General features: G+C 41.3%; 1 protein-coding gene across 2 annotated transcripts in view; it reads left to right on the top strand.

Annotated features, from left to right (window-relative positions):
- The window catches only part of unc13a (unc-13 homolog A (C. elegans)), a 54,222-nt gene extending 35,983 nt beyond the window's left edge, over nt 1–18,239 (top strand). The window contains exons 36-43 of one of the 2 annotated variants that reach the window (XM_069679458.1): nt 2,396–2,425; nt 3,612–3,668; nt 3,775–3,855; nt 5,385–5,532; nt 6,295–6,351; nt 11,425–11,517; nt 14,062–14,221; nt 14,410–18,239. In XM_069679458.1, the coding sequence (XP_069535559.1) occupies nt 2,396–2,425; nt 3,612–3,668; nt 3,775–3,855; nt 5,385–5,532; nt 6,295–6,351; nt 11,425–11,517; nt 14,062–14,221; nt 14,410–14,698 (915 nt within the window). In that variant the 3' untranslated portion in view covers nt 14,699–18,239. The remainder of the gene's footprint in view (nt 1–2,395; nt 2,426–3,611; nt 3,669–3,774; nt 3,856–5,384; nt 5,533–6,294; nt 6,352–11,424; nt 11,518–14,061; nt 14,222–14,409) is intronic. The other variant, XM_069679459.1, reaches the window with a different exon arrangement.
- The last annotated feature ends 85 nt before the right edge of the window (nt 18,240–18,324 follow it).

The raw sequence follows: 18,324 nt of genomic DNA on the forward strand, positions 1-18,324 counted from the left end.
ACCTCCAGCCCCCCCTCTTTTCCTTCCCCAACTGTGCCCACCTTTCCCACCTGTTTGAACTGTGTCCTGCCCCTCCCCCCACTGCCCACTGTGGGTTTGTTGCTTGCATCTGATCTATTTCAACACTGCAGTCTTCTCTCAGTATACTGTACAACACTGTACTGTATGTCTCTGCAGACCTGTCATGTTGGTCTGTCCTGGTTTGATTTCATGTTCTGTTGTTACTCTGATGATTGTGATGCTGGTATGATGTCACCGGTCCTGATGCACTAAACGGCTTTTTACAAGACGTCATTGGTTTGAAGAGATGTTGGTCAGAAACACTACCCAAAAACATACAGCTCTACTGTAAGTGATGCCTTTTACATTTGGAACAATGAGTATGAATTTTTTCCAGGTTTGTAACCGACTCCTGCAGGAATAATGAAGCATCTCGTCTTAACTTTTAGTCTACTCAGATCTACCGTGACCTTCATAGTACATAGGTAAAAAGTAAAGATAGACCGATATGGTTTTTTCACGTCCGATACCGATACCGATTATTAGTAGTCAAGGAGGCCGATAACCGATATTTGGAGCCGATATTCATTCGCAGTAAAAGTTAGAATATTAGCGTCAAAATTTTGAATAATACAAACTCCAACACTTAACTTTGTTTAAATGCCTTTAAGCATATGTTTATTAAACAAACAAACAAAAAGCGCAGGGAGTTCCCAGGGTCAGCAGCATCTCTTATAAAGTTAACTGAAAATTTAAATAAATAAATAACTACTTCCTGAAGTTTTATAAAGTAAATAAAACAAAGTTAAATAAAATTTGCAAAGAAATGAACTCTTATTGGCCATCAGATTTAAAAAAAAAAAAAGAAGGCCGATGCCGATGTGCATCAAAATGCCGAATATCGGCGCCGATAATCGGCCCGGCCGATAATCGGTCTATCCCTATTAAAAAGTTCTTGTTCCACACATGAGGAGATGTTGGCTTGTTTTTAGGCCACTTTATCCGTGGTATTTATCGTTTAAGTTATTTACTGTTTAAAGTCAAGCGTAACCAGTGTTAAAGGAGCACAATCGTTGTTGTAAAAATTTAAATCAAGTGGCAGTATGGTTTATATTATCAGTAAAATGTACTCTAATCATGAAAGTCTATTGGGGAGAAAAACAGTGCCTCTAATAAAATAATAGGATTATTTTTTTTATTAATCTTTTGACTGCGCATTTTAACGAGGATGATCACATAGTATCTCACATTGTTAGGTAACTAATTAATGTACTTGTTGTAAAAGTTATGTACTTTTGTTGGTACAATGCGGTATGCAACACTGTTTGCAACATTCATGACGTCTCACTCTGTCAAAGGTGCCACTGTTGAACCAATTTTTTGCGATTTGGATTTTCTTTCCTGAGTTTGAATTCATTTAAAGAAACAATTCATGTATTTTGGTTAATACTTTTATTTGTTTTCTTGTCAAGAGTTGGATAATAAGATTGATACCAGTCTCATAAAGTAGTATAGTACTAATTAGTAGTATAAGGTTGAGTATGGAGTGAGAGCCAGAGGTTGAATATGCTAGCGTAGCTTTAAGACTGCAAATGCAGAGAAAACAGCTAGCTTGGCTCACTACAAAAAAACACCTTTACATGTTGAAAAAAGTTCCAGCACAGAACTTTTCATTTATGAGCTAGCTTTAGAAGTGCTGGTATGAGGAATACCTGCGCATAATGCCAGGCTAGCTTTTTCACCCATGTTCCCAGTTGGTTTGCTAGGCTAAGCTAATCATCTCCTATCTTAAGCTCTGTACTTATAGCAGAGATGCTATCACTCTTTTCATCTAACTCTGGGCAAGATGGTCATTTTATTTTTTAAAAAGTCAAATTATTACTTTGTCATTATTATAATTTTTTACTTTAACACTCACATTTTATGCCATCATGTGGTATCAGTTACATCGGGGTTGTTACTGCACAATACTCCCTTTGTGTCCGATCACAGTTTGTTTCTGTAATTAGCCTATGAACTCATTACAAGTGACCTTTATTTGTAGTTTCCCATAAAATAGCACAGTAATATGAGATTGTCCAACTGGATTTGAGCACTTTGCCATGAAATCAAGTGTCATTTTCTAAGGAACTTTTGTCAGCATCTTTTCTTTATTTTGTGGCAAAGCACAAAATGTGTCATTGATGCTTCACAGGGCAAGCTAAAAGCAAAATGAAAGAAGGTGACATCCATGGCAGCGACAAGTATCCTCAGTTATTTTTTGTTTTTATTTTACATTTAGCAAAAAGCAACACATTGACTTTTGATTGTGTATTCTCATGTAGCCAAAGGGAGTGAAGTCAGACTGCAGGGACTGGTCAATGTTTGAAGTATTAACCACATGCTCTCTTTCCAGGGGAGGCTGAAGAGTGCTTCTCACAGTGATGTAAGGACTAAACCCCTTTAGATCAATGTGTGTTGTCTCTCTCCTTTATGTCTTCTCTCCGTGTCTCCGTCTCTCTCTCCCTCAGCTCGCCAGTCAAACAAAGCAGTGGAAACATTGATTTTTCACTTTTGTTTTCACACAACATTCCTCTATAGTGCTGTTTATATGCTGTGAAATGCTGCCGCAGTAGCTGCCCACACTCTCAGCCACACCACAGGTCATACACTCCAATCGACAAGTAGACATTTGCGGCTCAAATGCGCCACAAACCATAGGTCAGCGTTCAATCGACACTTAATCTGACTTGAAAACAACACGCTCTTGTTTTTTATAATTCCTCTCTACATGGTGCAAGTGACTTGACTTACAGATTATGTTACATTTTAGCCTCAGTAATATACTTGTAGTGTCTTAAAATTTGGCATTAAGTATATATTTTCATCACAGCAGTCTCTGCAACAATCTACCTTATTTTGTGTCGGTTTAACATAATGTAGCAGAGGAGGGTTTGCTGGATTACCTTTACATGTCATGTATTGCTTACCTACTTTAATCTCAAGTATCTGAAACACAGCTCAGTAAATCAGTAATGTGCAGAAACTTACACACGTTTTGTTTCATTTTCTGGCATTTTACAAATGTTTTTTGTAAAACTGTTAAAACTTAAATAGGTTAGTCTTGTACATTTCAAAATAAAAGCATATGTCAGCTGGCTGGACTTGCAGTACATTCTTGCGTGCACCACAGTGCAACTGCAAAGCTGCTACATGTGTGTATGTGTGTGTGCCTGCACGCGTGTTTATGAGAGCATGAGTTTGTCTTCTTTCTACGAGCTGAGACACTTTCCCTTCTCTTTGTACTGAAATGTCTTACTGTGTGTGTGTGTGTGTGTGTGTGTGTGTGTGTGTGTGTGTGTGTGTGTGTGTGTGTGTGTGTGTGTGTGGGTTGTGCAGCGGAGTGTGATGTTTACATTGAATTAAAACCAGATAAGCTTGATAACAGCACTTAAAGGTACCTTGACGTCTGTAAAGCGGCTTAGAGTGACTGTTTTTGAATGTGTGTGCGTCAGAGACGTTGCTGTCTTGTGTGTGACACTAAGCCGTTCACTGCTTCTCAGCATCATCACGATAATAACAATTCTCCTCTCTTTCTTTCTGTCTACCTTTCGTCTATCTGTCTCTTTCAGGGCACTCAGCTCATCTTCAATGCTGCCAAGGAGCTGGGACAGCTGTCCAAGCTGAAGGTACGATATGTTTACTCACCGTTATCCTGACACGTTTCTAATTGCTTGGAAAATGCGAGATGGGGCATGTGAATGAAAATCTGCTTGCTTTTTTTGTCGTCTTCAGGAGCACATGGTTCGTGAGGAGGCAAAAGCGCTCTCTCCTAAGCAGTGTGCTGTGATAGAGCTGGCCCTGGACACCATCAAGGTACAAACTCACTGCGACTTTAACTGTAAATTTGCTTTCCAGATTTGGTCCACAAGGATGCGTTGTATAATACATTAAACACTTGACATTTATTTTTGTGGTTTAAGAGCTGTGTTTTATTAGTTTAGTGATTTTATATCTTCATGTTAACACATCATGGGATGTGGTGGAACATTTAAAGCTACAGGACCGATTTAAAAAATAACTGAAATTTTCTCTCTGGACAGTATGGATGAAATTAAATCAGAAACAAGATGTGTTTCCTACCTTTTTTTCTGATTGTATTTAGTGGGTCCAGAACAATTGACCGTATATATGGACCATATGGACTGTATATATAGATGGATGATGCATCTCCATCTACTCTCATTGTACAAAGCCAAATACCCCCCCGTGACGGGCGCTGCATTCTTGCGATGGTGGCATCATTTGGAGTCATAGACTGCGCAGTAGAGATCGGCGGGTGGAGCCGCCGTAGCCACTTCCACTCACCAAAACACACACTCAAGTTACAGAAAAAAACAGCAAAGATCCTGCACGTCAGCTTATTTAACAGCAGAACAGCTTCTTGTGTTGGTCTGAAGCAGACGTTCACAGATATGGATACTTCAATGACTGTAGGGATTGTTTTAGTTACGTCTCCTCTCACCGTTCCTCCTCTCCTCTAATCTAGAACAGATAAAGGAGCCGTATTTGTCAACAGAGCTGTCAATCATCCTTTTTATCAAATAACTAATTAAAACTAAACCTGAACACTTGGACATAAATCAGCATGATAAGAACTAACTATAATGACAGAAACCATGTTTGAGAAAAATGTGTTTGACGTGTATTTGGATTTTATAGTTTGACTCATGTCCTATCTGATAACATGGAGGAGGCGGGCTTTATGACCTATACTGCAGCCAGTCAGAAGGGGGCGCTCCAAATGTTTTGGCTTCACTTTTAGGGAGCTGTCATGTCGTCCATCTTTTTATACAGTCTATGGTCCAGAATCACTAGCAACTCTTGCAACAGAGGAAACAACCATCATATATTTTAACAAAGTATGCTCGAGTTAATTCAAGGCTGTAACAAAGAGTTCCTTTGTTGATTATGATGCTATTACCTGGACTGGGACCTAAGTTTTTTATTTTGTTCCTTTTCATGTATACCATGTAATGGCATAACATAAAAAAATATCCTCATCCTTACAGTTACTTTCCATTATTGGAATATTTGCCAATTACAAATTTCAAATTAAGATTATGTCCAAAACCCATGAATATTCACTTTATATAAGACAAGGGAAATCAGCTGATTCACACATTTTAGAACCTGTAATTATGAAACATTTGATATTTTTGATCAAATAGAGTCAACATCAAAATAATTTCCAAATAATAGTAGTTCACTAACAGTAAGAGAGATGCAGCTCTGAATGAATGACTTAACATTATGAATTATTTTCTTATTCCCCACAAAATGCCTTCTCTTCTTTGAGTCAGCAGCTGTCCTCTCCTTCGTCCGTCTGTCTTTGTGCATGTTAGCAATATTTCCACGCTGGTGGTGTGGGTCTGAAGAAGACCTTCCTGGAGAAGAGTCCTGACCTCCTGTCGCTCCACTATGCCCTGTCGCTCTACACGCAGGCGACAGACAAACTCATTAAGACTTTTGTCCAGTCACAGACCTCACAAGGTAACCTAATGATCTTCACTCTCTCTAAGAGACTTTTTATTCTCTGTATTATCTTTATTTTTTTCTATTGTTACATCATTTTCAGATTGAGATCATTAAATCAACGTTTGTGCTCTGCTTTCTCAGAGGAGTTACTCTGCTCAGTGTCTCCCGCCCCTCTGTTGACGTTAGGGTTTCCCAAATGCTCATCTCTGTATCCTGACAATATCTCACATGCTTTGTAGAGCATGAACGCTGTAGCTACGTAATATTTGCTCTCCGCTCTGAAATGCTGAGTCTCCTGGTAGTTAGCCTCCAGAAACACAGAGACTCTTCTTTACGTGATCTGACAGCTATTTGCAATGAAAGAATAAATACCCTCCCCCTCTTTTCTCTGGCTGCTCAGCCTCCATCCTACAGTCAGATGGCTGCATAACAACCATCATCTCTGCGGAAGCGCTGATGCTGACAAACTGTCCCTGAGCACCACTGGTAGAACAGCCAGTGGAAGATAGTTTGAAATTTTAATCAGCAAAAAAGCATGCAGTTCATGGAGCCAGACGCTTTTACAGCAGTAGATCTGTTTAAGTATTGCAGGATTGTGCAGCAGATCAGGAGAATTTAAGAGCTTAAAAATAACAACTTACCTGTCAGGCCCTCTCTCATCTTTCAGGACACGGCTCATAAATGTTGGTCTGTTTTTCTACTTTCTGCAAACCTCATATTTCTACGTGTTTCTTCTTTTTCTGTCCACTCCCTCCTTCTGTCCCATCTGTGGGTCAGTGTTCGGCGGGAAGGGGGTCAGGTTCACCACTAGTGAGGATGTTTACCCAGAAAAGGGTATGTGACACTCAGGCTCAGGCCCTGAGACAACCAGGACTAACAGAAAGCCTCCAAAACCAAAGCCCAACTCCCTCCACCCTCCACCCTCACCATGTGCATCCTGAAACTCCCCCTGCCTGCTCAAACTCATCCCAACAGACAAATGCAATGCACAAAATGAACATACTTCCTCTCTCTACCTCTGCATTACTTTGCACAAACATACTGTACAATAAGAGCATAGACTTTATGCATTCATGCATGTAAAGAACACACTGATGTCTGAATGTACGGAGCTGCACTGAATACATACACGGACTGTATGTATGCGCAGATGCTGAAGCATGATGTGCTGACATCAGACAAAGAGAAGAGAAATGCATTAAAGTGTGGAAGAATCCTGATCCAGCATGATGTCACAAAGAGGCCTGCGGGCCGTGTGTGTGTGTGTGTGTGTGTGAGTGTGTGTGTGTGTTTACACGTGTGCAAGAAGAGAGTGACTGAGCAGAGCAAATGTGACTGACTGAGATCGTCCTTAAGGTTGTTGAAGCAGAAGCTCAGTGTATCAGTGTATTGTCGGTCTCCAGCGAGGAGAACCGACGAGAGGAAATCCCCCACGTTTCATCACGCTGTGTCTGCAGTGAAAGACAGCGATGAAGAGGGCGAGGATTATTTTGAAGAAGATGATGGCTGCTGGCTCAGTTTGTCTGGGAGGGCTTCCTGTCCTTGCCTGCTCTATGATCACACACAAACACACAGAGAGAGATGGACACAAACACACACACAAACACAGCTCCCACGTGCAGAGCGGCTCTCCCTGCAGCAATGATGAGGAAGGGTGCTCAACTCATCCACCCCCCTCTATAGATTAAGCCAATCAGAAGCAGTCCCTCTGGTCAGGTGGTCTGATTTCTGTCACTTTAGATTAATATCAAAAGAGCTGACTCTCGCTCACAGACACTCACACAGGATGATGCAGGAATGTGTGCGTTCAGCTGAAGTGTTTGTGTATTGACTTAGTATGACGTCTTGTTTCATTTGATGCTGCATAATCTCCAGCACACTGTTGGTGTACAGTATTTTAGTATTTGACATGGCTACAGCTCCAGAAAGAGACTTATAAAACTATATTGCATATCAAATTGGGTTGTTTGCCTAAGATTTTATACCACTGCTGAAAACTGGAATCAAAATTTGGTTTAAAATCTTGGGGATTTAGGCATATTTGAGCTTCTCTTTTTTGGATCGCATGACTGACAGAACGTAGCCTGACACTACAGAAGTCTGATCAAATCCATTGAAACTCAAATGCTGATTCTCTGATTTCACCAGTTCCAAAAGCGCTGTAGTATTCATTTTTCTTGCCATAAGTTAAAGGGCCAACAAACGACAAATTTAAAGACTCCCTCCAGTGAAACTCAAGTGTTTAACCTTGTTAACATCTCCATGTGCTACAAGACATATCAGGGACAACATAAGCAGTCATCTCCATGGCTGGGCCTGTCTGCTTTTAAACTGCAGTGTACCAAGGACAGGCTGAACAACACGTTTTCAGATTGGCAGGTTTGAGACGTCACAAACCTAAAGAGCCAATCCCGTTAATGGACGGCGTGACGCTATGCATATCATTATGTGTAACCTATGGCAACCACTTCGGCGATGTGCAAGTCAGCTGTAACTGTCACCGTAATTTTTGCAAACTCACTACTGACTACTAATGTTAATGTTACAACAAGTAATGACTACATTTCAAGCTAGCTAAGTTTCAACAAGTCCCCACCAAACGATGGCAGAGATTTGTTTTGTTTTCACAACAGAGGGGCGGTTGGAAATTTGCATAGTAGGCGAGGATTATGCAGATTCAGGAATTTTTAATAAGGGAGAAGGAGGAGATGCCTCGGGAGGATTTTTACAGGGTAATTAAATTAATTTTGCAGAAAAAACATATCAAACACAATTTATTATTTCAAGCAGAGCATTTGATGTCTTTAAACATGACTGGAGCTGCTCTTTAAGCAATTTGAATATAGTTATTTATAGTTTTCTATCATAAAGGACCTCTCAAACAATGTGGAATCTAGTTTTTAAATATCGTGAAGAGTTTTATTGAAACTTCACCGAACAAATCTGAGTAATGATTGGATTTCAAATTTTAAATACAGACGCTTCTGAAATTCAGAAGGTTATGCTCTTTCTCTGTTTCAAAGGTAGAGATTATCTTCAGTATGTGTTTAGACTTCCTGCCAGATGCTGCACGTCCTTGACAGTAACGATGATGCAAATTAATTTTCTACCAAGCAGGTTTCGCTGCATATTTTTTTCTGACCATTTTACAGTGGCTGAATCACAGATGAGCAGGACGACTGAACAAAGCTCAGGGGAATTTCTTCTTATGCAGTCGACTGCTGCTGATCAGTGATGACTGTCAGTCCTACACACTGCAAGCTGTGAGCTGCATTATTTGAATAAGAAACGGTCAGGGGTCATTAGTTAATATGCAGAGAGCTCGGGTGACGCTCTGGAAAAATCACAGTGCAAGTTTGAGTTTTTATTTCCGGTGAAGATTTGCAATATGTTAGAAGATTTGCACCTCTGATCGCTGTGTTTATTTATTGGAGAAGAAAAGCCTGCGTTTTTCTTGGCAACATCTTCCTGCCTCCAGGCCAGCAAAGTTTCTTTCTCATCTTTTATGGCCATCCTCCACAGAGGAGACAAGGCCAGATGGATGACTGCTGCTCTCTTTGGTCCTGTTGGCAGCGAGAGCAACAATCCCATAATGCTCTCTGGAGAGATGCAGGGAGCAGCATGCCAGGAACACTCTGCCGTCTAACTCCCACAGACACCTTGTTTAGTGGGCGGCTGGTTGAAAACACACACACACACACACACACACACACACACACACACACACACGCACACACACACACACACAGGCTGCTGGTCTTCACCACAAAGATACCGTTGACAGAGTGAACACACTAATTAAAACATTGAAAATTAATGTCCATCTGTCACTGTATCACGCTGGAGTTGTATGTGGATCTTAACCACTTGTTCACATGCAGCACGAAAACCACACCAAGACACTGAGGAGAGGTTTGTCCATCGTCTCCCTCCCAGACAAAAGAGTTGGAGCCTGAGTGAAGCCATCACTGTTTACTTTACACTTAAACAGCTACAAGAACGGAGTCAAGGACCCCAAGACCTGAACTTGGGTCCAGGTCCAGAGTTGTCTTGGAAAGGGCATGAACGAAATTAAATTGATTTTGGTATTTAGGGTTGAAATACAAAACAAATACCAGTTCTCCAAATACCTTAAAGTTATAATCTCGAAGATCTCAGGTTCGTTCTCTCTAGCGGCACCTTATGGCGATAAACGGTAATTGCGGGAGGTACACTTCCCTCATATCCAGACGTCCACGGTTGGTTCCGATTGTAACTCTTGATTTTCCTCGCTGACGGTGGCTTTCCTTTTTAGACTGTTTGCCTTCATCTGAGCGTCAAATTTGTTTCTTTTTCTTTGGATTTTCATTTATTTTTGAAGTTGTATCTGTAGTCATCGATCTTGTCTTTGTTTGTTCAGCCATAGTAGATTACTGTTTACTCGCAACACTTGCAGGGACCGGAAAAGCAGCCGCTTAGCTCCACCCACCCTCTCTAGCAGACCAACCACTGCTGGGTGATGGAAAACGCATCACTAACTGGGCGCCGCTTGTGATTTTTTCTGGGAATGTCGCCACAGACACCCAGTCTGTAATAATACCATATACTGCCAATACAAAGGATTTCATCAGTGGGCCATAGGCTCAATCAGCATTGTGTTACCTCATTCGGTGACAGATAGTGACTTACGACATTTATTTACATGAAAATCTTTGAGATTATATCTTTAACTATTTAAATCCTAATCATATTTATTAGAGTAGTAAATCAGTAAAGTAAGTAGGGTTTTTTTCTATAGCAAAACATCACAATAACCTTAAAAGGTTTTACACCCTGTACAAGATTTTGATATACCATAAGGAAACATTCCAAACCCCTTTAACAGGAAAAGGAGGAGTTTACCTCAAGGCCTACATACATGCAAAAATGTCCTTTGTATGTGGTAGATAGAAGCAGCAAGGGTAAAACTCCACTGTGGAGAAGCATCCTGACAATATAAGGTATAAAAATATGGATTTGTTCTTGAATTGTACTCCTCCAGACATGTGCGTCTTCCCAAAGTACAGATCTATTTAGAGAGTTTGGTAAAGTCGTGCCATCTTTCACCGACAGATCTGAGAGGATGGACTGCTCCTCTCTCCTTCCCCTCTCTCCTCCCTCCTCTGACCATGCTTGGGTAAAAGTGTTTACCAAGGAATGGGTGTGTCCACCTGTCTAGATCCATCTGAGCATGTTTTGACCTGATCTATGTCAGGGGATCTTCACTGTCAGATGACCTCCAGCCTCTCTCTCTTCTCTGACTCTTTCTAACCACCCTGCATCCTCACAGACACCTCGCGTCTATGAGTGGGCACAAATTACTGTCCTCACTGGATCCAAATTACTACCTCTCGGTCACTGAATCTGTACAGAGGCTGTTCAGAGAGTGTAATGATAATGCAGAATGTCTCAGTGAAAGTATTAATACGGTTATTTGAGGAGAGTTGTAGAGATGTTTTGCTGCTCGAAGGTTTCACATGTTCATCAGTAAACATATTACAGTTTGCTGCAGCACTTTCCATATTCAAACACTTATGCCCACTCATAGCAGCTTTGTCTGACTGTCCACTTCCAGACCACAACATATGCACAAGCAGATCCCTGTGCCTTCAACAAAGCTCTCCTGTCACTCAGCCATTACTTCAGTATAAAGGAATGTTTGCCTTGTCAAAATTGTATGTATTATCTGAAGGGTTTAGACAAATCCATTTCAATGCTCAATTCATAAAATTGAAATGGAGTTGGTCTGTAACCTTTAAAAATGAAGAGGAGAATTTGGCAAAGAGGGCACAGTGGTTTGGAGAGTGTTTGGTCTGTGATAGGAGCACTAAGGGTCCATGTTTCCATGTTCAGAGATAATAACTCACTCTCTCTTTTCTGTTCTGTCAGGCTCTGGGGTGGACGATGCTGTCGGAGAGGTGTCCATCCATGTTGAGATTTTCACTCACCCCAACACAGGAGAGCACAAGGTCACAGTCAAAGGTAAAGCAAAAGGTTGTTTACATCATTAAACTGTATTATGATCCAGTAACCATCAGAGATCACCCAGTACCACCCAGGTTTTTGCGCACATCATGTCAAAACTATTGCTGTCAGGTGATTTTACAAAATCATCTCATTGATTACGGGCTTTGTAATTAATTAATCACATGTAGACTCACTCTGGATTTCCCTCTTTCTAGATGGTTATCTCTTACTTACACCTTATTCAGTTTTAATTCACAATCTACTTTAATCTGATCTCTTTGCTTTGCTTCAGTCCCCCAACACACCTGCACCTCTGTTCTCTGCACAGCTGCTGGCCCCGCCCCCTCGTTCTGTCTGTCTCTCTGTCTGCTGTGTTGACTGTCTTCATCAGCAGTCTGTTTAATTCAGTCACAAAAGTCAAATATTTTCTCTCGCAATTCAGCACGTGAGCCGCGTGTGCACGAGGGACGTTATTAATGACATACCAATCAAAACAATTGATCGATCGTTACCAAATGACATCTCCTTTTATAAGCTTTTTAAACAGCGACGATCAATGCATTTACAGTAGGAACATACAGAGTTAGATACACAATACCTCCTCATTTCAATACAATATTGTGGCATTGGGCTGGAGGGAGATCGCCAGGGAGCTGAAAGTTTGATATTGAGCGCACAGCTGATATAGGCACGTGGATTGTTTACATGCGTATTAGAACTGCATATGATTCTGTGTGGACAGAGAGCGTCTGATGTCAGTGATGCGGAAAGGACCCTCTTTTGCCGTCAGAACACTGTGTGAGGAGTAAACTGGTCCCGCAGTTGTTATTTGGTCGCCACGACTTCACGTGTGATTGACGTCCTGTGACTCCTGTCACTGTGTAAGTGCTCTTCCTCAACGAGGAGAGCGGGCGAACACCGTTGATTTGGAGTGGAAATCTCTGCGACTTCAGGACACGTTCTAGAAATCTGAAGCAGCGGCGGCTATAAACGCCCTGCAGAAATATTGATGACCAGACCAGGTGTGACGTTTTTTCAGCAGTATTGAAGCCTCAAACCAGCATGTGTGAGTCCCTAAGACTAATATTACCAAACCAAAGATGATAAAAAACAATATTGATAAAGTAAATCTCTAATTAACCCAAAATCTTTAAAAACAGCTTAAGTCACCAGTGTTTCATCTTTAAATAATTTATTACTAGTTTCATAATGAGCAGATGACTGTGCATGAATATTCACTTTTCTTTTCTCTCCCTAAAGGACGCGTAGGACGAACAAATCAATCTTAACCAGTAATTCAGACCTGCATCGTCTGACAAATAGTATTATTTATTTATTGTTTTTATAAGATACCACATGAAATGTGTACCATACAGACATAAATACAGTGCACAGGCAAACTAGTACTTTGACAGTATAAGGAGAAGCCCCTTGAAGGTGCATTAAACAGAGTAGAGTTATATCCAATGAGAGAAAAAGAGGCAGGATAAGCAATGCACACATAACATCAATAGCAACGAACAACATTGATTGAACAAAGAAAGGAACCAACAAACAAAAACAGAACAAACAAGCAAAAAACACAGCACAGTGCCTTTTTAAAAGTACTCAACTCCTTAGAAAACCTCTTTTTTACTGTTTGACAACATGTAATCAAAGACGATTAATGTGATTATTTGGCACAGATCAACAAAAAAAAGACAATGAAGCAGAAGCACAGACATTTAAAGAGGGCGTATTGTGCTGTTTCACATTTTAAGAAATATATATAATGTTACAATGTTGGATGTCCAGACTAAACGTGGGTGAAGTTTCAAACCTGTAGGTAAAAGTATGTTGGAGTAATCCCCAGGCTTCTCAGCTCAGTCTGCAGGCTGCTGTGAACGCCAGGTTTCACAGTTCTTTCTACACGTTGCACTTTGTGAGGTCACAAAGTGAAGCCTCAGCAGGCTTCAGAGAGCTGGCCAATCAGAAGAAAGTGGGCTTGTAGAGGCGGTGTTTCTTAAAGGGACGAGAACATACATGTTTGAGCAAGTATTTCCATAATATTTCACACCTGAGACAACACTGACTGGAGGAGCCATCCGGATTAAAAAGTCACATACATAATCGAGATCTGTGTGTAGTCAAGTGGTTTTAATTGGTTTTTGTATCCAGTATAAGAGTATAAACGATCACCAAGACCTGGGGGAAATGAGTGACAGCTTTAGAGAGACATTTTCAAATGTCAAAGGCACAAGCCTATGCATGTAGAAATCTCCAGTCCTAGGAGAATAAATTAGTGCTGTGATATGTCACTGGCATATACTAAGCCTGTTCCTGACTGCTTTTCAGCTGCCAAAGAAAAATGTGACTTTGTAATCAAATAAATCCCATTCCTCCTCTTTCTCTATCTGAACTGAGACCTGAGGGAGAGCCAGTATTTTCTTGTTCTGAATTTTCTCATTTTTCACACATTTCCTCCACACATCTCTCTCTCTCTGTCTCTGTTTCTCTCTCTCACCCACACCTTCCTACTCTCTTTCCCTCTCTCTCTCCTCTCTCCTCTCTTCGTCTCAGTGGTGGCTGCCAATGACCTGAGGTGGCAGACGCAGGGAATCTTTCGGCCTTTCGTGGAGGTCTTCATCATCGGGCCTCACCTCAGCGACAAGAAGAGGAAGTACGCCACCAAGTCCAAGAACAACAGCTGGGCTCCCAAATACAATGAGACCTTCACCTTGTGAGTAATGACGCTGATAATTGGTTGTAGGTTTCTACATTCTTAATCATTTACAGTTGAGTATCATCAACATAAAAATATATATATATATGTTTGTTTTTATTTTCTGCCTGGCTGTTCCCTTGTGAAGACCTTTGGGTGTCATGTTTGTATTAAAGGTGCTATATCTTTTCCCTTCTCCACCGCAGCACCCTGAGTAGCGAGGTGGGTCCTGAGTGCTACGAGCTGCAGGTATGTGTGAAGGACTACTGTTTCGCTCGAGAGGACCGCACCGTGGGCATGGCCGTCCTGCAGCTGAAGGACTTGGCCTCCAAAGGCAGCGCCGCCTGCTGGCTGCCGCTAGGTAAACGCATCCACATGGACGAGACAGGCCTCACCGTCCTGCGCATCCTCTCCCAACGCAACAACGACGACGTGGCCAAGGAGTTCGTCAAGCTCAAGTCCGACCAGCGCTCTGCAGAGGAGGGCCGCGGCTAAGAGACGTGATTCAAAACAACCCGTCTGAGGCTCGATCAGACATCGCCATCTACTGCCCTGGAGCTCCTCTGAGCCACTGCTATAGCCACTGCCCTGAAGATCCAGTGTTGTAAAAGCACAGATAAGACACAGTCACCGCAACCAGTGCTGTAAATACATTCATTACAATGGAAAGAGAGTGGACAGAGAGCTGAAAAGTCATCACTAATTTTCTTCAAAGAGCACCAATGTCTTTATTGTTGCAGATATTATCAGCAATCCTTCTGAAGAACAATACACAGTTTAATCATAAAGCCTATATCAACTTTCCTCTGTCCATAGAGGTTAGTAATGCCATTCAGTACACACAAAAACACACAAGCAAACCCTGATTTCATAGTTAGGGTAAGAAGTATCTTGTAGCCTTATAATTTTTAGCTTTTTTTCTCATTTCCTCTGCCTTCTTCTCTCCACTCCTCTCCCTTCCCTGGCCTGCATCTGCTCAGAGAAAGGGGCTGCAAGTGCCAACAGATAATCCCTGAAATCTGCCAAGACCAGCCCTAAGCACAACAGGACCAACTGTCAAACGACCTATCGACAACATAACGGCTGCATGCAGCCGAAAACATTCCAGATATAAAACGGGAACAAAGCAATATTTAGTTATGATAATTTTAACTTTCTTTCAAATTATATTTATATTGAAATAAATTCTATTTATCATTATAGATAATATACAAAGGACATATGTAGAGTTATATGCAGGATTACTCGATGGACGCGTAGTACTTGAAAGATTGTCTTTGTCCGTCTTTTCGTCCGTCTACCCTGTAACAGAGCACACTGCCTGACACCCACAATGCCTTCTGTCTCGTGGACCCTCGTGCAGTTTGTCTGACTCCTATACAGCGACTGTATAGAGATGAATCTGATGAAAACACGCCTTTGAGCACTGTGATTCATCAGACTTTCTATGTATGTGAGTGTGTTTGTAAGATGTTCTAATGTTGACCTCATGTAGCCGCCCGTGTTGCCTGTTACCTGCAGATGTAATCACAGGAAGCCGTCACAAGCAGAGAGCATCACACAGAAGGGGGGCGTTCACACTCAGAGTAGAGTTTTACTTTCACCTGTTGTTACTTAAAACATTCCACGGCTACACGGCCCTATACTTATATATGACAGAAGACGAAAAACTTGGCTGTCACCACCTGTGTTAAAAAAACTGCCAGATCGAAACCTGCATTCAGAGAGATTATAAAAAGAATACACACTCTCTGCACCCCAGGGCGATCAAAAATCACTAACGATCCACCACCCATGATCCGTACTGATCCAGCTGCAGGTGCTGTGAGTCTGCTCCCTCACACTGAGCAGTCAGACCTCCGCTAAAGGGCTGCAGATCCAGACCACAGCAGGTCTGGCTCTGACATTTCAAAGAGGGCCTACAGTTTGGTAGAGATGTCGTGATTTAGAAGCACAGGGTCTTTAATGCACCCAGAATATCACAGTTACACTCTGAGCTTACTTGATTTTCAGTGACAGGAATAACACATCAAGGCTTCAAATCGTCGATGTAGGAAACAAGAAGTTCTGACTTCATGTTTAAGTCACTTATGTTTATGAATGCCCTTACTTTAAAACAGATTAGTGATCAATGAGAGATTTGTATGTTCTTGTGATTAAAAAAGGACATGATGTTGAAGAAGACTTCAAAGCTCCAAGTTAAATAATAACAGGGTGATTTTTTTTATCCCACCTGCCTCTACCCTTAAAGCACTTGATCGTGAACCATTCATCGAACAGGCCCCCTCTTTTGAACAAGGTGTAAGAACTGAACTCTATGCATCTAACCTATAAAGCTCTGTAGACGAGTCATTTTTAAAGCAGTCTTATAATGTTTACATTGTGGATTATTCTTCTTCTTATATCAGCACAAGTGTTTGTCTGATATGTTGTAAATGCTGTCTCTATCGTAACGGGCCAAATATGACAGCGGCGGTTGGAGACGGAGCTTTGTTTGTACAGCGGGTGGAGGGTGGAGATCGATTGTTGTCGTTGGACGTTGTAAATAGCTCGGATGTAACAAACATGTCGGAGTACGTGTAGTGAAGTTTGCTGCTCTTTTGTAGACTTGAATTTTGCTCTGGGTGACTGACTGGGCAGTTTGGGGGATTATGTGTGTGTTGGTGCCCAATCTGGATATGTAGCGATTATTGAAAGATAAAGGAAGGCCGTGTGCATACTGGAGATGAGTAACAAACACTAATCTGACAATATAATGGGCTTGATTAGGAGCCTTATTTTAACACTAGCATTATTAAAGTTATAATCTCAAAGATCTCAGTTTTGTTCTATTTGGCAGCACCTTATGGTGATAAACAGCAATTGTGGGGGTACACTTCCCAGATAACCAGACGTCCACGGTTGTAACTCTTGATTTTCCTCGCTGACGGGCGCTTTCCTATTTAGCCTGTTTGCCTTCATCTGAGCGTTGAATTTGTTTCTTCTTTTTTTCTTTTTGTTTGTTCAGCCATAGTAGATTACCGTTTACTCACAACACTTGCAGAGACCGGAAAAGCAGCCGCTTAGCTCCGCCTACCCTCTCTGGCAGACCAACCACTGCTGGGTGATGGAAAACACGTCACTAACTGGGCGCTGCTTGTGATATTTTTCTGCGAAAGTCGCACCAGATACCCAGTCTGTAATTCTGCAAATGCAAAGGCTTTCATCAGCGGGCCATAGGCTCAATCACCATTGTGTTACCTCATTCGGCGATGGTGACTTGACAGACATTTATTTAAATGAAAATCTTGGAGATTATATCTTTAACATTCCTATAGATTATACAAATTTAAGGAGCTATATATAAACATGTATCTCTCTCTTGTGTGTACAGGGTCTTTCATTCAAGGGGACATCTGCACAGTCTTTTAAAAACATTAAAAACAGGTACACAACTGTCAAATCTTTCTTTATTGCTGTTGACAATGAAACTTTAGATGAGGGGATTCCTCCTCCTTCGGAGGCACAGTTTTCGTGTTGGGTTATCGGACTGGCATGTGAAACAGGAGTGCACACAGAAGGTAAAATGTAGAAGCACAATGAAAAGCACACGGACACAAAGCGGACAGACGTGCATGATCCGTTCTGTCTCGCTGACCAGGCCACACAGAAAGACAGAGACAGAGAGACAGACGGCTGCACAGTGACGCCGGCTCTGTCCTTGAAAAGGTGCATGATAGGAACAATAAAACAAAAAGAAAAAAATGTATTGTGCCAGCACGCATAATTACTTGATGTTAACTGCCAATTGTTGTCTCCTTTTATTTTGATATTTCATTCTTGTTTTCTATTTTTCAAATGTTTGTGAATATATAAATATGTATTACTGATGATGTGTAGTGGTACAAAGTACTCGCATGAGAATTTTTTTATACACGAGATGTTTCTAATTTTTTGAGTTATTTTTTATTCTGGTTGTTCTTATTGGAGGTGGAGGTTACCGGGACTGCAGTCTCATTGTGTTTCTGCTTCCAATAAAATATGATAAAAAAAAGAAGCTACATTTCATTCTTTGTTTGTCAAACTGCACTGAGATATTGCTGCACTTTGGCTATTTCTTACATGACTACTTTTCAAAGGTA

This window comes from Semicossyphus pulcher, unplaced genomic scaffold, assembly GCF_022749685.1.
Source record: "Semicossyphus pulcher isolate SPU_LCO1_2020_fin unplaced genomic scaffold, fSemPul1.0.p SCAF_4, whole genome shotgun sequence".
Classification (NCBI taxonomy): domain Eukaryota; kingdom Metazoa; phylum Chordata; class Actinopteri; order Labriformes; family Labridae; genus Semicossyphus; species Semicossyphus pulcher.